The 20,374-nt window shown below is 53.1% G+C and overlaps 1 protein-coding gene across 6 annotated transcripts in view; it reads left to right on the top strand.

Annotated features, from left to right (window-relative positions):
- Window positions 1–20,374, top strand: part of SEPTIN9 (septin 9) — a 147,359-nt gene that overhangs the window by 66,581 nt on the left and 60,404 nt on the right. For 5 of the 6 annotated variants that reach the window (XM_072880670.1, XM_072880674.1, XM_072880671.1 and 2 more), the window contains one exon: window positions 19,269–19,928. In XM_072880670.1, coding sequence (XP_072736771.1) covers window positions 19,269–19,928 — 660 coding nt within the window. Of the gene's footprint in view, window positions 1–3,855; window positions 4,046–19,268; window positions 19,929–20,374 lie in introns of those variants that run through there. The other variant, XM_072880672.1, reaches the window with a different exon arrangement.

The raw sequence follows: 20,374 nt of genomic DNA, 5'->3' as shown, positions 1-20,374 counted from the left end.
CCCGGGGATAAGGTACCCAGGGGACAAGTGTCAACATTTCTTGCATCTGTCAGCTATCGTGGCATCCAGCTAGTTTTAGCTTGGTATCTGTAACTAGGTGATCAGCAGATTTTACAGACTGCCTTTTCGGGGGCAGGAAGTCAGTTCTAGGCCAACAAAACAACTTCGCAGGAAGTTTATTGCTCATCTGAAGAGCAGAGTGATGGTGAAGGAAAAAGGGCTGGGCAATCAGTGCCCTCGGTGGCCTGGGTTAGTAAGGCAACAAGAAATATTTCCATTGTAATGTAATACAGCAAGGAAAGTAATTTACTTAAAACCTTCCTGCAGCCAGTGGTTTGCAGAACAGGGATTGTGTCTAGGACAGCAGTTGCTGTGTACAGTATCCTGAAGGTCTCAGCTGACCAGGAGCTCGAGGTGAGTCCTCTGGTACAATAAAAACAGTTAGTGAGACCCTTGGTTGTGTAAGCAAGGGGAGCAGCAAGCAACAGAAGAGATGTGATCTGCTCTCTTTCTTTTGCAAAGTGAGTTCTCTCTTTTTATTAAAATAAAAATAAAAATCCAATGACAAATACTTGTGAAGTGTTGGGAGAAAGAAGCAGGAAAGCCAGATAAGTGACTAAGGGACTGAAGAAAATACCTGACATGAAGGACAGAAGGAGCAGAACCTGACTAGTTTATCAAAGGGAATGTAGGTGACGTGATCAGTGTGGGAGATCTTTCGTCAGGAGAAGGCTCAGGATCCTTAATCTCCTCGATCTACCAGACAAGGGCAAAGCAGGACCTGTGCTGAAACTGCATTTGGATGAGCAGTACGACACATGCTTGTGCTATGCTGATGGGGAGCCCCAGAAACAAATTTCAGGGGAGGTGGTGGGTTCTCCATCGCTCTGGGATGGGTGCTCAGCTTCCCAGGGTTGCCTGCCTTTCTAGAACTGTGTAGCTAAACACAGGCTTTTGGGTTCAGGGTGCAGGTAGAAAACCAGATTAAATGGTGTTTAGTTGTTATGTGCAGACTGGACAAGCGAATGATTTTTTTGGTCTTACACTCTTGTAAAGCCATGCCTCTGACCGCGGCTAAATCAGATAAAGGTGCAAGAAAGTCTCCAGAAGAGAGAAGGATGGCTTTATCTCCCTGGAGGAAAGCGTGCTCCTCCTCTACTAGCAGGCGCTTGGGTTATGTGCTGTGGGGTGAGTTGTTTACATACCTTCCTGCTTTAAATATTTACTATTAGAGCTCTGGATATTCTTGTTATTCTTTAGTTGCTGTAATTTTCCGTCTTCCTCTCCCCCTCTCAGTGCCTTAGGTGCACATGGGTGCAATATTAACCAGCTGGTTTTAATGAAAATGAACTCCTACTTATAGTCCGGATATTTTATTTCACACTTCTTGGGGCTCTCCTCTAGACCTGTTGATTTGCTAAACCTTTATTAGATCCAGGGTAATATCGTCTTTGCTTAGGAAATGCAGAGTGACCCAGGGAGCTGGGACTAAACCAAACTGCCTCAAACTCTTCTGCTGAAGAGCTTTGAGCTTCACCAGCTTCATGAGACCGGCAGACATCATCGTGACACTCACTACTCACAATCCATCAAACAATAGGGTTTTTTCTAGTGGTTTACTTCTTGCCTCCGGTTGACCTCAAAATAGAGTCCCCACCACAGTGCCACACTGATCGCCGTGTTACCTAGTTCAGAGAGTGCCACCAAACTCCAAGCAGTGGGTCTGACACTGAATCTTATGGGGTTTGCAAGGGGGGAGACTCTAAATATCAAAAAATGTGCTCGATTCTTCCTCAGATTGACCCTATGGCTTATTATTAATATTTTTTACAATATTGGTTTTTAGTTTGTCTTGCTTAGTTCATCCATCCCCCCCCTCCCCCCCCTAAAATTCATTCTACAACCTTGCGATGAGAGTGTACCGGGGAGTTATGATGCTTAACAGCCTTGGTAAAAGGCTAACCTAGGTTCTGGTCTTCCAGCAAGGGAGTCATCCACAGTTTTTAACAAAGTAGCATTTTTCGCTTTTTTCTCTCTCAGTAACTGAGTTAATTATTGACAGCTACATTTTTATCTGCTTGAAATGGTTTGCTGATGTGACCTGTATGAGCACTTGAGAAAAATAAAGCCACTTTCTTTCGAAAATCAATGCCACTGGTGCAGGTCAGCCAGCATGTGATGCTGTGCAATGTGGCAGTTGCCACCGCTTCCTGCAGAGCCCGTGTGGATGTGGGGACGGCAGGGACCCAACACCCAGACACTGAGCCCAGCGGCATGAGAGCCGCGGGTCCACGTTTGTTCTTGTTCTCCTCTAAGGCATCGGGAACAGGTAAAGGCGTTCAGGCAGTGGGGCTGCCAAGGAGGTGTGCACCGGTGGCTTTACGGACGGTGTTTTGCATGGGGAAGCATTTATATTTCCATATTGCGATTGCACAGAGATGCAAAGCCTGTTCCTCTCTGCACTATTGTGGTATGTTGGTTTCTGACGTCGCTAGGAGTGCAAGAAATGAAAGAGCTGAGTGCTGCTGTCTGTGAAAGGGGAGGAAAATCACTGTATCTACCTTAAAATACCATACTTCTATTTTAAAGGTGCGTTCTCGAGACTATTTAAGCAGTTTTCGTGTTTTAAAGTAATGACTTTCCTTGGATTAAAACCTCAAGATATTAACAGCATGGAAAACCTGGAGCTTCTTGAGTCTGGGAAATTCATGCTGTTGGTTTCATTTTCTGGTTCACATACACTCTTGGGGAGTCTGTGGTGTTTACAGACTTTGGAAGTGTAAAATTAAAAGCGTGACATAAGTGATGAAGCATGTACTTTCTGTGGTAACAGAACTAGTGTTTTGCATAATTTTTCTTTATGCTTCACCCAAAGTGGACTAAAACCCCAGCCCATTAATTCTTCTTTTCCTGTTGATGCGCCTGGACACATTTCATCACTTCTAAATGCTGCTACTAAAACACGGGGTGGGGAGGATAAAAAGAGGGTCAAGAGGGCAGGATCTGAATCAACATGGGAAGGGAGAAACATCAGATAACGAGCAGAGAGATGCACAAGCCAAGAGGGTGCGAGCGGTGCAGAGAAGGCAGCAGTGCTGTGGAGGGGGCTGGTGTCGGTGCCCAGAGCTGGCTCTGGCTGTGGCCGGAGAGGAGCGAGCTGCGGCAGCGCGGGGCTCAGCACAGGCGTGCCCGGCTGCACGCTTGGCTTTGGGGCAGGATTTGCAGCCTCTGCTGCTGCTTTGGTGGTGGTTTTCCAGAGCTGGCTGCAGAGGTGGCTTGGATTTGGTAGTGATGGGTTAGCATTGCTAGCTAGTGCTCTGGTTTGATTTTGAGGAATTATAAAAACAGAGGAGGGTGGCCGAGTTGCTCCTTTCCAAACAAGGGCAGATCGAAAAGCGAATGGGTTATCGGTGCTCGAGAACACCAGCGGTGTAACCCACCCGTTCAGGCTGGTGCCGTCCCTTTCGTGGGGCATCCTTGGGATGTTACCTCTTACCACGGGCACCGTGCTGAAGAGGCACAGATGCAGGACGGCAGGCATCGGGCGCGGGGTTCAGCCCGTGCTTTCTGCTGTGCTCGTCCCCGGGCCGGGGGGCTGCGGGACAAGCTCGAGGCTGCAAGATGCTGTTTGGCCCCCGGCGGGCAGTGCCCGGCTCCGCGGGTGCCCCTTCCATCCACCCACCCACCCGGGGCGGCGCGGGGGTCCCCGCCCGCCGTGCCGCGGAGGGGCCGGCGCCGCGGGGGGGGGGGGGGGGGGGGGGGGCGGCGTGACGGGCGTGGGGAGCAGCCAGTGCGCGGCGAGGGGGCCGGGCCGGGCCGGGCCGGGCTGGGCTGGGCCGGGCCGGGCGGCATGGCAGGCTGCCCGCCGGCGCCGGGGGCGGCCGCAGCCGCTCGCCCTCCGCCATTCATTCGGCCGCAGGCGGCGGCGGCTGCGCGCACCCGCCCGCCCGCGCCCCGCAAGAGCCGGGGGGCAGCGCCCCGCGCCCCGCCATGGCCGACCCGGCCGTCAACGCCCACCTGGAGGGCATCATCTCCGACTTCGAAGGTGGGTGTCCGCAGGGTTAGGGGAGGCGGGGGGGTTCAGCCCTGGGGTGTGCGTGTGTATGCTGCTTTTTGGGCGAGACGGGGGAGGAAGCGGCAGAAGTTGCCGCCGTGCTGGGCTGGGCAGCGCGGAGCCGCCCGCGCCGCTCGCAGGCACCGCGCCGGGCTGGGGGGGGGGGCCGCAGCGGAGCGGGGCTGAGCCCCCCCTCGGCCCGGCGGTGCCTGGGGGGGACCTGGCCTCTGGCGGGACCCTGCCGCGGGTCGCGCCCGCCCGCCTGGGGGGAGGGCTGGAAGGAGCGGGGTGCCCGAGGGCGGCCGGCGGCCAGCCCGCGTCCCCCGGCAGCCGCCGGAGCCGGGGTTCGGTGGTTGTCGCTGCCGCCGCCGGGCTGCGGTATCTTTTGTTCGGGGCAGCGTTGCGCCCGGGTGTTATCTGCTAAGGCAAGATCTTACGGGATGTTTTTCCTTTCCTGCCTTTCTCAAGTTGTTTTACGTAGATTTTTAGCTGAAAACACACGCCTGACACGACTAAAAGTCTGTGAAACCCTAGGTACCGGCCCTTGTGTCGACTCCCAGATTTTGGATGCAAACACAGCCCTAGAGTAGCTGAGACGTGGATAATGAACCCAAGTTTCAAATATGGCCATAGCGGGAGCTGCTCGCCCTAGAAAGCTTTGCAGTTGTCCCGTGGCAGAGCTCCAGTTGCCCGATAGCGTTGCCTGGCTCTCCCATGGAGTATCTCCTTGCAATCCCCTTGGCGTGCGGACGGGGATGCCTTCTCCCTGGCTGTCTGTGGCTCTTGCTGCGTGTGCTGGCTTTGTCAGGCAAGAAAATAAGCTAGTGGAGAAGCGTGCTGCTGCCAGATGGGTACGAGAGTCAAAGACAGGCAGAAGAGGGGTAGGGGGTTGTGTCTGAAGTGGGCGTTGAGAGATCGGCTCGGGGGGAGCTCATCTTCCTGAGCAGAGTTTTGAAAGAGCAGCTCCGTCCCTACACACTCTCACGTCCTGGCAGTGACCCAAACTGAGCTTCATGCAGCGGTTTCTAGAAAAAAAACCCAAGAAATAGTGGAGATCAGGGGGCCGCGGTGAAAGCATATCCAGGGGCTGCGCGTGTAGCTATAGGCCGAGACGACTTCACCGCCTCCTGGTGAATCCAGCCTTGCCTTTGGGAAGGAGCACGGTGGTGTTTTTCCTGCAGGGTAGCTGAGGAAGCTGAGAGCACAAGGGTTCCTCTTCCAGGTCAGGCAGGAAACGGGTGGCAGAGCTGGGGTCTCTGCAGCCCTTGTCGTAAGGTTTAGCCACATTCATGTCTTCTTTTTTCAGCCCCTGGGCTTTCTTCAGCTAAATTTGGGAGTGGAGGGCTTAGCAGGAGGCTGAGGGAAGTCACGTCTCTTAAGAAGATTGGGACTAACAAGCGTTGGGACACAGAGAGCGACCCAAATACACCATCAGTTTGGCACTCGGGGTTCAACGGCGCCTTTGTAACCGTCCTTCGGGGACTCGTGAGCTTCCCCACCGCAGGGCTCCCGAGCTGATGTAATTACAGCCTTTCCTCTTGCCTGCCCCAATTGCATTTAAATCTCTGAAGAATGAGTAATTCCCTACTTGGATATGATAAGGGCCTTGCTGTGAGCCCCGGGGCTGCTTGTTTGGGCTGTGTGTGCTCCTCCATGGCACCGAGCCGCTCCGCAGTGCGATTTCCCCCCCCCCCCCCCCCCAGTCCATGGAGCGCTTTATAGTTCCTGCCTGTGCAGAGGGAGAGGCTGGGGAAAGCTCTGTGCATCTGCAGCCAAAAGGTCTGGCCTTGCCCTTGAGCAGGGATCCGGGCTACTGTTTCACAATTTAATTAGTTTTCTGGGTTGTATAGCAGCTTCCCAAGAACAAGGCAATTAATTTCTAGCCTGTAGGGCAGGAGATGCAGTGTTCGTGTCTGCTGGGTGGGTATCTCAGCCCCAGGCAGCCCGTGGCCAAGCAGGAAAGATCAGCCAAAAACACCATGGAGCAGAAACCCCAGATCACACAGCAGCCAGAGCCCTCTTTGTTCTTGCCGGTCACACGCTGCCTGCCCTGCCGAATCACTGTGGTTGTTCCTGCCTGCTTTCGTTGTAGCATCCCTCCCCGGCATAGGACTGACAGGTTTCTTGTACCTGTTGGGTTGCAGAAGGCAGGGAGTTGCAGGCTTGGCTGTGGGCTGCTGGTGTGGGAGCTGCTGGCCTCCATGAGCCTGAGGAAGATGCAAGGGCCCTTTGGGAGGGGGAAGGAGTGCGAGATACTCCATTCCAGTTTAGTTTCCAAATCAAAGCAACACGTGAGAGGGAAACACAGCACAGCAGAGTGCGTTCTTCCTTGTGCCCGATGATGCGATGGGGACGGCCGCATTCAGGCAGCAATAAGTGTGTCCACCTCGTGCCGAGCCAGCAGGTCCTGCGGGGAGGGCACTAATCCCGCTTATTTGACTGGCAAGAGCTTCCTCATCTCTAATGGGGGAGAGCATTATTAGGTCTGTGGTTTGACAGGGTTTACAGAGCATAATAGTTCTGCCCCTGGGTTTATAGATTTTGGCAGGTTTTCGGAAGCGCGGCCGGTTCAGGCTGCAGTTGCGGCAGCACTTCCCAAGCTCATCTCTGCCTTGGAGGGGGGCTGCAGGTTGCTCAGCTTCCCGGAGTCTCAGACATGGACACCTGAGTGGCAGGGAAGGGAACCTGTAGCAGTAAATCAGCCCCGGGTGGTAGGATGCTTGTGCAGTGTGTTAATGTTGTGTAAACCCCAAACCATCCTGATCCTGTTCGGGTTGGGTGATACGGGAGTGTCGGTGTCTGCGATGTTCAGCTGCGGAGAGGGGCGGATGTTCCTGCTCACAGTTTTGGTTGGTTTTGATGATGCCCAAAGATAACTCTGTAACGTGGTACTTGTCTTCCTGCTAAGGATTTGAAGCACTGTGCACCATGATCTACTGCCTGGTAGTAAGATGGAAGAGATCTGCTCTGGCCCCTCATCCCAGTGGGATGTGGTTGCTGCCAAGCAGAGTCCTGGGGGTAACCAAGGTGCATTTTTGCTGGCAATCATTGATGGTGAGTTGGCAGCAGTGATGCTGAGCGCTCTTTGCCTTTGCCAGTGCTGTCAGTCAACACCAGATTCATTTCCTCATAATGCTGAAACGCAAAGCGTCATAGTGGGCGTGAGCTGCGAATGATGGTAAATGCCGAGTGGGGCTGTAAGTGCATGGAGCAGCAGGGTGATGCCAAGGAGTTTAATGTGATGTCCGGAGCTAGAGCCTGGGTGGGATACAGACTTGCAGCTTCACTCTGGCAGAAACCACGAGACAAACCACGAGCCTTTGTTGATGGTTCTTAATTCCTGATTTACCCATTGCTGAAGCCCAGCTCCCTCGGGGAGCGCATGCTTGCTGGCAGGTGAGCCTTGGCAGTGCTGTGGGCTGAGCAGTCGTGCGCTGCGTGGAGCTGGGCGCTGAGGGCAAGGAGCCTGCGGCCCTGCCAGTCACATCAGGGCTGATAGGAAGGCTTCTCTGGTTATTTTATTTTTATATTTTTTTCTTCCCCACTATTGGACACTTTCCCTACAGAGACATACTTCTCGCACTGCCCGACACACGGTATTTCTAGTATTTCAGCCAAAGACTTTGTCTCAATGAGGTACTGAGTTGTGCTAAGTTATGTTGTGGTTTTAAGGGTCGTTAAAGACAAGAAAAACCATCAGCCAGGTTTTTTTCAGGAGGGGGCTGTATTAGAAATAGGCTTTTCTATATGCATGAATCTTGTGGGCTCGTCCTTAAAATTTACTTGAGCAAATGCCCAGGATGTCTCTGGGACACGTGGCCGTGGTGCGTCCCCCAGGCTGCTCGGGGCTGGCATGCCTGCTGCCATGGGGAGCAGCTGCTGTCCGCATGCTGCGGATGCTGGGACTCAACCCTGCTGCTAATATTAGCAGGAACGTGCCAGAGGGATGGTCGCAATGTTATGTGGGTGATGTGGCTTGAATTCAATATGGTGAAAAGGCCCGGAGAGGGGATGTACTTCGTGTTTGTGTAAGCATCTCACTTGCATGCAGGGTCTCTTCTGTAAGCCCTGCCTAAGGGTTTGCAGGATGAGTGCTCGCCTGGGCTTACATGCATGGGAGTAGGCTGGGAGTCTGGGTGTGTGACTGTCTCGTGTGCGGAGGTTCAATGCCTGGAAAAGGAAATGTAAAAAGTTCTTTCAGATTATATCTTTGATCATCTCAACCCTAGGAGTGAAGCAAAGCTCCTGAAGGTCAATTGTTGCATTTCCTGGGCTGTCCCCAAAAAATTATACTGCAGCTAGTCTCTTCTGGTACTCTTCAGCAGCAGCCCAGCGTGGCTGGGTAGAGCCAGCACCGCTCTCCCAGTTGATGGATGTAGCGTGCTGCTCCGAGACAGCTGGTCACTTCTGATGTCCTCAAAGATGAGCTTTACAGGCGCTTTGGAGAGTTTTCTTTCTTTTCCATTCTTCCTATCTACGTTTCTGAATCTGAGACAAAAGGATGGAGTGGATGGGAGTTTTCTGCCAAATCAGCACGTGGTGGGAGAGGCAGGAGCTGGGGGAAGGTGCCTGTGTGAAGGCAGCAGTTGTGTCTTCCCCAGCAGAAGTTGTGTCTTCCCCTGCAGAACTGGCCTTTCATGCACAGAGTGGAAAAAACACATCTGCCTGGTTACAGCAGTGGGGACCTGTCATTGTGTTGGTTTCCTCCCCCCATGTATATTTAGTTCCTTGGGAATAAAAAGGTTGCGAGGGAGTGGGAAAGGAAAGAACAGGACGTGGATCTCTCTGTCCACGTGAGCTGGGCTCTGGGGATAGCCTCTGGCCCTAGCTAGGACGTAGGATCATCCAAAGGTCATTGTTTGTAGTCATATCTGGTGCAAGGAGGGCTGGGCTGCATGTCCTTGGGGATGGGCAACCACTGCAGCATGGAGCAGAGTGTCCTTGGCTCTGTGTCAGCATGGAGGGTTTCCAGTGTTGGCTGGTACGGGTGAGCTCCTGCTGTCCATTTGAGATCAGTCATGGGCAAAGTGAGCATGGTGTTGTGCTAATTATAAAGAAACCTTTCAAAAATGGCTGGATAGGAAGGGACAGAGAGAGGATGAGTCTTTACGCCAGGGCAGCTACTTTGGCCGTGCAAGCATACTGCTGGTGCCTGGAGGTAAGTCAAGGTTTTGGAGTATCTACACCATACTGGCTCTTCCAAGTACTCGCCAGCCTCTGGGATCTTGGTAGCATCTTTCCCTTAGTGAGAAGCTCACCTAAAATATAATCATTTTCCAGCTTTACTCTTTGCTTATTGCCTCTTGGTGGTTTATGGCAGCGGAGTGAGTGGGAAGCACCTCTAGAACATGTTGGGTCATGCCTAATACATTTGAGTGACTGTGTCTACATCTCTTGGCCAATACACGCCAGCAAAGCTGCTGCTAAAGTGAGAGTCTTGGCACCTCCGGGTGTCCTGTGGACGCACTGTCTGGGTGCTGGTTTATTTTCTGGTTTGCAGCCCTTCCTTGCAGAGAGCTGCTCAGCCCATTTTCCCAGGAGCCAGGACCCAGACAGCAGCCGCAAAAGCCTGGACTGGGACTTGTCATAAATCCAAAGACAATAATGGAGACTTCAGAGCCCATAATCACTCTAGATATTAATGTTTCTAACTCTGATATTTGATATTTAAGGCAATATCTTTCTGCAGGACCATTACGCAGGCTCTTTCCCTTTCCCAGCCTCCCTCCCTCCTCCTGCTGCAGTGAGCTCTGGCACCTTCTTGGTCTTTAGAGGTGGGATGTGGAGGCAACAAGCCAAGTGACCCTAAATCCTGTTTAAGCTTGTTTTAAGCCTGTAAAATGAGTCGATAGGTCTGAGTCCAGTTCCTGATGGGGATGTGCCTGTTTGGTGGGGGTCAGGGTCCATCAAGGGAACTCTTAATGGGACAGGGGTGGGCTGTCATGCCCTTCAGCACGGGGCTAGGGTTGGGTCCTGGCCACCTCTCATTTCATACCTGCAGGGTATCATTTGGTCCTGGCACCTCTCTGCTTTACTCATGGAGGCATCAGCAGTTTGCACCCACTTGTGCTGGTGCAGGACAGCCCTCCTCGCTCCCTTCCCTGCTGTGCAAATGGTGCTGGTGAGGAGTAGCCCTTGGGCAATGGAGGGGTTTATCGTTACCCTCAACTTATTCTGAAAAGCTGCCCGCAGATTAATGAGAGCTCTTATCTCCTGATGGCTGTTACTCGGGCTTTTACCTTGATTGCTTTTGTGAGGTTGCTGGATGGAGCTCAGCACTTGGGGCTCCTAGGGACACCTTCGGAGCGGTGACCCAGGTGCAGGGTCCATCCAAGCTGGCTCTTGGCTGGTTTGCATGCTGAAAGGTGAGACATCATGGGTGTCAGGGCGGTCCGTTCCCCTGCATCCTCCCAGGGCTGTAGCAGATGCCCTGTTGCTGGCACCCAAGTTAGGGCAAGTTGGGGTGGGGTGCCAACCTGTTGCCTGGGTGTAGGCACAGTCAATGTCAGGCAGCCTCCTGTGGATTGTAGGGCAGGGGACATCATGACCGCATCAGTTTGTGCCGTCATCCTCCCAGCAGTAGAGGTGGCAGTTTGAGTAAGCATCACAAAATTGTATGGCCCCTTGCTCCTGGTGAGCTGGGTGCTCTCCAGCTTGTCCCAGCTCTGGGAGTCATGGCAGGGGTTAGTGGTGAGGGCATCAGCACACAGCATCACGCTGGCACTGGTCTGCTGGACTGGTTTGGGAGGGAAGGATCATGGTGAGGACTGGGGTTGGGACTTCAGTCTTTCATCTGGTTGTTGGAAGCGCAAATATGGGGAAATGTGAAAAGGATGGATTTTTTTAAATTATTATTTTTTTTAAGCAGGGAGGAGAAAGGAGGAGTGGTCTGCTCTGTGCCAGCCTTCAGGACATTTGGACAACTGCTTGCATTGCGGTGCTGGGTGTCCCCTCCAACAGAGACGCCAGAGCTGGCTGCAATGGCACTAGCAATCAGCAGGCAGCACAGGCAGGGCTAGCAGGCAGCGCTGTGGGCCTGAATGGCTCCCGGGTCCCTCCTTTAGCCACTTTTACTAATTTACCCTTTTCTGTAGCTTTTTAACCAGCATGTTGCAACACCACCCATCAGAGTGTCTTCTCAAATGGAGACTTAATCACTTAATGATTTAATCACCCAGTCCCGGCCACCGAGGCTGGTCACCCACCTGAGTCACTCTCCATGTCCCCTGCGTGGGCGCTGGGAGTCGTGACTCAGGGGGATGGCATCTGGGTGCTTATGGCTTCCTGCACCCGGTGTGGTACCAGCACCGAAGCTGGTAGCACAGGGCGGTTTGGGGTCTGCAAGACCATCTGCATCATACTTTTGCCTTCTGGGTAATAATTTTAAGGCGTTTTTAGAAATATTAGTGAAGCAAACCGAATCTGCAGTCCCCTGGGAGGCACAGAGAAGATTTACTTCTCTCCTTCCTCCTCCCCTTATGAAAGGAAACTGGAGCACAGACCGGAGGCAAAAGCTGCAGAGAGCCTGTGGCAGAGCCAGTAATGCAATCTGCTGGGCTGGATACCCTGTATTTCATGTAATTTTCTGTACAAGTATGAAATGAATATAAGGGATGTAAAATATACTGGTCTGATCTGGAAGCATTTTGCTGAGGGTTAGTAGTTATATAAACCAAAGTGTAATGGAGAATCAAAGCTAAACCCTTTCTAGAACTGTGTTACAGGGACTGGAAAGCTGGGATTTTGAATTAATCTGAGTGTGGATTTTATTTTTTTCTGTTCTTAGTCCTGACTTTGCTTTTGCATGTTCAATTCTGGTAAATGAGGTATTTGCTGCATCGGTCTCAGGCTGTCTTTGTAGCTTACTGCGTGTGAGTGAAATGCTGCTTGAAAAGCTTCAGTTAATGTCAGAGCCCTGAACTTGCATTTGTCCCCAAATTTCCTCCATAACTCAGCTCTTGGTACTGTTTGCATAGTTCAGGAAGGCACTGCATATTGACAGCATGTTGCCAGCGTTATCTTCTACATGCGATTTATGTGTCAGACCATGCAATCTGTTGCACCTTCTTTTGAATGCTGTTTTTAAAGTCAGCAAAAGGATTTATTTGTGCAAAAACCATTCATAACCTGATCCAGGATAGTGTGAGAGTCATGCTACGACAGCAGATTGTCATTATATATATATATTTATATATGTATTTATATGTATGTATTGCAACAAGGTTGGTTTATTGGTAAAAGAAAGGTGTGAAACCTCCTGGCGCAAGCACAGGGAGGGGATCCAGCAACCCTGACTTCTGTCTTATGTTGGATGACCGGTAGCTTTGGGAAAGGTGCTTTTAAAGTTTCCTGCCTGCATTTCTCCAGATGTAAGAGGGGATCTGAATTTCTTGTGCCATTTTGAAGCCGTTGGTGTACTCACAAAGCCCTGCCAGTGTGTGTAGCATCGCTTGCTGCCTGCACTGACAGTGAATTTCCCATCTCAACCCCATGTTTTTGACCCCACTGAGGGACGCAGTGCAGTTGGGAGCACCTTATTGTTGAGATGGAGTAGAGGTATCCTGGTCTGGCCCTACAGCAGGGTTGCAGCTCCCTTCCCCTTCTGCTGCAGGGCCTTTAGGTTTAATGTACAGTGTATATATACCATGTAGATGTATGAAGAATATCCTACTTGTCCCTGTAACTGAGCCTTTAGTTCACTAAAATGCATCCACCTCTGTTACGGATGGCAGCAGCTATTCCAGGGCATCACGGATGGTGGGTTCGGATAAGCCAAACCCAGGTGGCCCCACGGTAATGTGGACGAACACGCCCTTTGCACTAGAGTTGGGCCAGAAAACCGCTGTGAGCATCCTGCTGCCTGGTGACAGGGGTCTGGGAAGCTTTAAGGGCCGTGAGTGGTTAATGCTATGTTGGGTTTCCAAGGGCTGCTTGAAAGATGAGACCTGCAGCCTCCCCCTCTTTCCTCCCCAGGAACAGGAGGTGACCATCTGGTAGCAGTTTAGAGAAAGTCAGCGCTCTCAAATGGTACCATTGTATCGTGTGAAATAACAGTGCGCCTGGCTGCCCTAGTCCCATAAGGCTCTTATGTGTCGAAAAACCCAAGAAAAGCTTTCCGTGCTTAAGCAAGCAAGCAAACGTAACCCCTGGGTTACAGAGACCACGTGAGGGGCAGAGGATGTTTAATGGGAAGCAGTTGGGCGCTGGGGCCGTGGCAGAGCCCGAGGCTCCAGTTGTGAAGTAGGTCCCAGAGGAGCCAGCATCCCTCGCTGTTTATTTTGGTCTCCTCCTGAGCTCTGTGCATAGAGGTTTCCTTGTATAAAGCAACCCCTCAACTGTTACGTGGGGTATTCTGTTTGAAAAGGGAAGAAAGAAGGAGCAGATGTTCCCTTGTTGACCCACCCTGGGTCCCACCGGGTGCCCAGAGCTGGGCTGTGGAGCAGGATGAGCCGCAGTGGATGACGTGCCGTGTAACCCTTGTGCTTCCCACTGGCAGATGTGGAGCCCTTGGGCAGGAGCCAGAGCCCTTCATGGCATCTGGGTGCCCTTGGCTTGGATGGGACCCCCAAGAAGGGACTTGCTTTCTGGGAGAGGAGCGTGTAGATACGAGGTCCCAGCCATGCCACTTGCTTGTGACTTCTCTGGAAAAATCTTGGCTGTCGTATGAACTACTGGGATTTGAACCGGACCTCTGCCCCCTCTTCCCAATTTGCAAGATCCCTAAAGAGCAGCTTTAACTGGTGGCATGTGACCTTCTGGTGCCTGGCCGTGGGGTGACCGGGAGGACGCAGCACTGTGCTGAGCGGACATCCCTAGCGCTGCAGCACAAAATAGAAAGATGCATAAATATTTTGCCAGTTCTTAGGCCCTGTGCTTGCTTGGGGAGCATTTGAGCTGGGGACAAAGGCATGCATTCCTTGCCCCAAAGCACCTGGCTGGCAGGGACCACTTCTGGGTCAAGACTGTGGGTTTGCAGGAGCTGCTGCCATTGAGCGCAGCCAGCAAAGCTGCCTGCAGCAGGTGCTATCTTGGAAATCCTGTGCCTCCCTCATCTGCCAGGATTAAAATTGGTATTTTTTAAAGCTGGCCCTGCCTGGTTGGCCCTGCAGAGCGGGGCCATGGCTGCATAACGCTGAGCAAAATGCCACTGCCTTGAGAGGTTTGCAAAGGTGTGGTCCCCAAAGGGACACCACAGTGAGCGGTTCCCAGGCCAGGCACGATGGTTGTGGGCAGAGGCTGGCAGGGGCAGAGATTGCATCTGAAACAAAGCACATGGAAATCTCATTTTAGGGGATTTTGGGCTTTCCCTGCTGTGGGAGGGGAGCCACTGCCTTCAGCAATGGTGATTTGAGATAGAGCTGCCTGAATTGGTTTGGAATTGGTTAAAAGGAAGCGCCTGTCGGTGGTAACACTGTTTTGTGCTCACACCCATGGCACATGCACCTCCAGAGGAAGAGAAGGAAGGGCGATGCTCAGCACCTCCGCCTGTTTCCCTGCCAGCTGCCTCTGACACCGGACAGCAGATCGGATGCTGCTGGTGGGGCTGGGGAAGCCCTGCTAGTGCCGAAAATCCCCTGGAAAATATCATAGTGGGGATAACCCTGCAGTGTGGCCATCCTGGACCCTGCTCGGGCCAGGGATGCCTTGGCCCAGGGTATCGGGGACATGTGGACCTGGAGCCCCCGGGGACCCGGAGCATTAGCCATGACTGGCAGAGTGGGACCCCGGCACTGCGCGGGTGGGTGCGGGGCCCCGCAATGCTGCCCTGCCTTCGGCTCCTGTTGTTGTAATGAATAAGCCAGCTTCCCTGCAGGAAGCCGGGAGGAGGGTCATCTGGAGCAGAAGCTGTTTACTTTCCTTTCTTGGCTCTGGGCAGGACAGGCTATTTTTAAGCTTTTTCTCTTTTTTTTGAGAGTTGTTTTGCTTCCTGAGGTCTTTCTCTCTTCTCTGCGCAAGGAGCGGGAGAGAGGTGATGCTGAGCAGAGGAGCTGCAGCCATGCTCGGTCCCATTGAGGGCCACCATTGCTGAAGGTGGCATCCCTGAGGATCATGTTCATGGCAGTGAGTCTCTGTCTCAGAGGTGGAAACACAAACTCTGTGGGTCACAATCCCTCTCCTTTCTCATGCCTGGGATGTTTGACCTTCTCCAGACCATGCTGGACTCAGGGCAGTGGCCAGATGTGCTGACAGGACAAGCTGGGTACCAAAATTCCCATGCAACCAGAGGCACGAGATGGACATCCCATCTCACAGAGAGCTATGGGTGGGAAAGCTCTTGGGTTATCCCCAGGCAAGTCAGTGACACAGTTGGGGTGGGAATGCCACTGGGAACTGGGGGTCCTCGTGATTTTGCTGTCAGAAACTGTGCTGAGCCATTTCCAGCCCTCCCTTGGGGTGACGGCTCCTTGCCTAGCCCCTTGGTGTATCCCCTTACTGCCCGTCGGGACCACAGCACCAGCATGGGAGGTGTTATTGGGATGGCTCGAGTCTCCTGCTGCTGTAATCATGGTTTCACAACTCTTCCTTAGGCTTTTTTGAACCCCTTTGTGTCTAGGCTTTGACCTTTTTCTCCTTTTTGCAGTGGGGCCCAGAAAGACCTGGAGAAAAGCCATTTTTGGGTGCTGTATTCAGTCCAGTCCTTCAATAAGGGCAGGGGATGGCTGTGCTCTGGAAGGACTGCACTAGTGGTATTGGGCAGGTTTACCCTGGGCTTGGGGCACTTGGAGAGGTTTGAGGTCAAAAGAAAGGACCACGTGCAGCAGCTCCAGCATTGCCATCGAGTGACCTACCACCCAGTCACTGGTGCCACCATTTCTTTTGGCAGTAGCAAGTGGCAGGGGAGCTGCAAGGAGCTGAGATGGTGGAAGTGGTTCATGCAATGAACCCTGGAGGTCAGCAGGGCTGTTTGTATCCAAAGCTCGTTATCGAGTCAAAAAGAAATCTCCAAACCACTTGGTATTGAGAAATTTCCAGAGGGATCTTCATTAAGGAAAGCTGCTTGCCAGTGTTTCCTTTGCTATCGGGTTCCTTGAGAGCATTTACTTTCAAACTGTTCCTCCAGACACATCTGTCATGAGGTTGTTAGGCTGTTTTGTTGAAGGGAATAAAATGAGGCTGAACTGGCTGGCTGGAGGAGTGACAAGCAGGTTTTAAAAGCCTGACATGGACAAAACTGAGATCCCATCCATCAGGGAGCTAGCAGCGCCTGGCCGGGCTGTGTTCTCCACTGCTCTTGCCCGCCTGGCTTTGCTCGAGACCAGGGAAAGGCTCCCCATTGGGTCATCCTTTCTGCTCCCTTTGTTTTCCTGCAAAATGCAAACTGGGTTTGACTGGTCCATTGTTTTAAACTTGGGAAAAAATAGCTAAAATGTTTTTTTTCTGGATTAAGGATGTGATGGAGAAGGAAAATGTTAGAGAAGTCTGTGCTGGAGAGTCTGAGCTCCAGCTCAGTTTTGGAGACCTGAAAGTTTTGGAGATGGTGGAACAGCTCTCAAGTGTGGGACTTTTTTTTATTTAGTTGTTCTGGGGGTGCTGGTAACTAAGACTTAGATACAGACCTGCAGTGCACGAGATGTGCCAAGCGCAGACCACGGGGCAGAGGTTGCTGCAGAGAGCATCTCGCCTCTGCAGGCGAGTGGTGACATGGCTGGGAGGGCTCCACGGGATTCATCTGTATTTTTCTTTACTGACTCCCTCCCTCCTACTAATGCCCAAGTACTTTTGAGTTGCAGGACAGACCATTTTGTCACTAAGTGCACTTCATGGGGCCCTTCCTGCGTTTTACATGGTGGATGTTATGTGTTGTGCTTTGGTGCTTTCTTCTCTTTGTAGCCATAAAGCAGCCGCGGTGCTGTTTTCACCCTCAATATTAACAAGATGGATTGCCCTGTGTGTCCCTCCCTGCCCATGCCAGCTGGGAACCCCTCACCAAGAGCCGTGGCTTCCCAGCAGTTCCCATGCCAGGGTCTGAACCAGAGCTGGGGGATGTGGGTGTGTGTCTGTGCCCATCTCTGTCTGTCCCTGAGCACAGAAGGGCTCCTGGAAGGGGCTTTTGCAGGGTCACTAATATGGAGCATCCTGGGGAGGGTCCCAGTCCCAGCCTCTGCAATGCCCGTTCTGGCTGGTTTTGCAACCTGGCTTTCATATTTAGTAGTTTTTGGATATTCCCTCCAAAAAAGGGAAAGCAGCCCAAAGCCTGTATCCTAACACTTTAACCCCTGTGTCCCTCCCCTTTTTGTGGCTTGTCTGACGTGTGAGCCCCAGCTCCAAGGGTCTTGCTTTCCTCACCAGCACCTTTGGGACCCTTTGGAGGGACCATCGCTGTCCCCAGCGTCTGCTGCCCAGGATGGAGGCAGCCGCATCTGCTGCCTGCCCTGCCTGGAGCAGGGGGGCGGCGGGTGTCAGCAGCTGCGTTTGCAATCTGCTGGCGGAGCAGAGCTGGGGTGGCTGCCACGTGGACGGCCCCCCCGTCCCGCCGGCTGGACCCAGCCGCACCAGATGGCTTCTCTCTGCCGAACGGATGTGTCCGAGGGATGGAGGGTCCCCAGGCCCCCTGGCCTTGCCCCGGGGGTCAGAGCAGCCCCATAGAGCAGAGGAGGTGCTTCCCACTTGGTGGCTCTTTGCCAGCTCCACGCCAGGGGTGGGTGGACAACCCTGGAAGAGGGAAGGTTGTGCTCCAGTCTTTCCCTTCCCACTCCTGGTGTCCTGTGTGATCTGAAGCCCAGGTTTTTAAAGGCTAAATCTGGCTGATATTGTCCTGTTGATGTAAAGGATGGGTGGACTCATTACTGATCCTTGTGCCGGTCTTTAGCAGTGTATCCCCACACACAGAGGCTGTCACCACGCTGGCTCAGCCTTGCTTCATGGGGGCTGCTTTGGGACCCTGGGGCTGTGCCTTGTCCTGTCCTGACCCTGCGTTTGGATGGGATCCAGCAGTGGTTCTCTGCATTTCCCCCCCTTCCCGTGAAGTTCAGCCCTTCATTTCCACCTGGCTGGCTCCTGTGCGGACCAGGGGGTCTGATGGACTTAAGGGCTTCTACTCCTTTAGTGAGGTCTGGTTGGAGCAGGGTGTGAAGGGCTGCATGGGGCACATGTGGCCATCCAGGTGTGAGCCAGGACGTGGTCAGGCAGCTGGGATGGGAGCATCACTCCGCAGATGGAGGCTTCCTTTGGCGATGCTTTGTGCTCCTGAGCTGAGGGGTCTGGCACCAGCATCCATCAGGTTTCCTTAGGACATGCTCCTGGCTCGGGGGGTTTGGGGGTTTCATTCTTGCATAGCCTACCTGACTGGGGAGCTCTGTGTGCTGAGGGGAACTGGTGTGATGGGCAGAGCTGAACGACGGGCACTTGGCTGAGTGCTGTTCTGCTGTGCTGGGGTGACCTCCGCATCTGCTCTACTGCAGCTGAGAGCACGGGGGCAGGTCCTGTGTGGTGCTGGGGCTCAATGAAGGTGGGACTCTGCTGCCTCTTCACGCATAAATCGGAACATCCAATCTGATGTTGCATCTGTCTCTCTTTGCCTCCTGACTTCCCCGTTGGTAAAATGGGGATGATGATGTTCAGGTTTTAGGATGTCCCTAAGGCCTCCCAGTTGGTCCCTTCCTTGCATCGGGGTCTCATGTCAATGTTTTGAAAGCACTTTGGTCTTTGGCCCAGGTGATCTCTAGGATTGTTTTCAAGGATATGAGCTTCTGTGGCTGCCACCTTTGTTTTTGTTGCTGCATTTATATGGATTTGATGCTGTCCTGAGATTGTTTTCACGTTCCTGACTTGGATTTTGCTGGCAGCGCTCACCAGGAAGCCTGTGTTTATCTGCTCATCCTTCGGATGTGAGGGGAAAAGGGAGGTGTTGGGAGTCAGGTGGTTGGCTGCCACCAAGTCCTGTGCCATGCTCTGCTCTGCCATGCTACAGTGGGGCCCTCTGCTCCCCTCCCAGCACGCATGGGGTGCGGGTGGGATGGGGGGCAAGCACGGGGATGGTTTCTATTCTGGGGTTGAATTTCCTGGCTCTGGTTCCAGTTTTGTTACTGGGTTTGTAACTTGTCTGAAGAGGCAGAGCCTGGCCCTCAGTCCCCACCTGCTTTAAATGGGGTTATGAACCCTTGGGTGGAGGAGCAGGAGTGGGGTTACGAGCCTCAGGCAGTGTCTGTAAGCTTCTCTTGAGATGCTCAGGTGGATGGTAACTAAATTCTGAAATCCTTTTCATGTTTTTCAGCTCTAAAAAGATCTTTTGAAGTCGAGGAGGTAGATCAGTCTTCAAATTCCTCCACCCCACAAAGACGAACCCCAAACCCCCTCCTCAGGTCCACCGTCTCCAGCTCCACGCAGAAGTTTCAGGAACTCGGCGCCAGGAATTCGGAGCCATCCGCCAGACATGTGGACCCCACAGGCCAAAGATCACCCAAGCCCTCTCTGAGGAGAGTAGAGCTCTCTGGACCCAAACTGCCCGAGCCGGTGTCCAGAAGAACAGAAATCTCCATTGACATCTCATCCAAGCAGGTGGAGAACTCCACCTCAGGGTTGTCAAGGTTTGGCCTCAAAAGAGCAGATGTGCTGGGGCACAAACCCCCGGAGCCCACCCCAAGGAGGACTGAGATCACCCTCGGCAAGCCCCAAGAGCCGGGTCTCCGGAGGGTGGAGGCGCCAGCATCAAAGATCCCTGAGATGCCCCAGCGAAGAGCCGAGACGGCCAATGCTCCTGTGCCCGACACAGCCACCAAGCGCGTGGAAATTCAGGTAGCGAAGGCTGCTGAGGTCCCAGCCCCACCGGCACGGCAAGTGGAGAGCTCGGAACCTCCCCTGGCCACCCAGCCTCTGCAGGCAGAGCCAAAGCTGCAGCCGGTGCTGATGGAGAGCCCACCAAAGAGAGAAGAAGGTGAGTACAGCCCCGGGCAGCTGCTTGGGTGAGGTGCTGGCTGATATCTGTCTTCGTCCCTTGCTCAGAGCCTGTGCGGGGACGCCAAGCGTTCTGTGCTGCTCTTTTGGCTCCAGTGATGATGCCTTTCAAGGCTGGACTTGGATCTGTGCTCAGTTGTGTCTACATACATGGCTGTTATCCTTGGGTTTATCCTGGCTGAAAGAGCTGTCAGTTTGAATAAAAATTGCTATCAAGCCTATAAGGAAATAGAAAATAAAATGCCAAAAGCCTGGGTGCTTGCAGAAAATTACAATTCTGCCAGCTCGGGCCCCGTGTGCAGACCCACCTGCCTGTGCAGCATCTAGAGAAGCCTCTGAAGTGCTGGAGAGGAGGTGGTTGTGGAAGTATTGCTGTGATGGCTTGTTGTTTAGTGTTGTTGCTTATGGTTGTGGGGCAGAAACCGC

This window comes from Ciconia boyciana, chromosome 16, assembly GCF_034638445.1.
Source record: "Ciconia boyciana chromosome 16, ASM3463844v1, whole genome shotgun sequence".
NCBI lineage: Eukaryota > Metazoa > Chordata > Aves > Ciconiiformes > Ciconiidae > Ciconia > Ciconia boyciana.
This window is presented reverse-complemented; position numbering and strand designations above follow the sequence as displayed.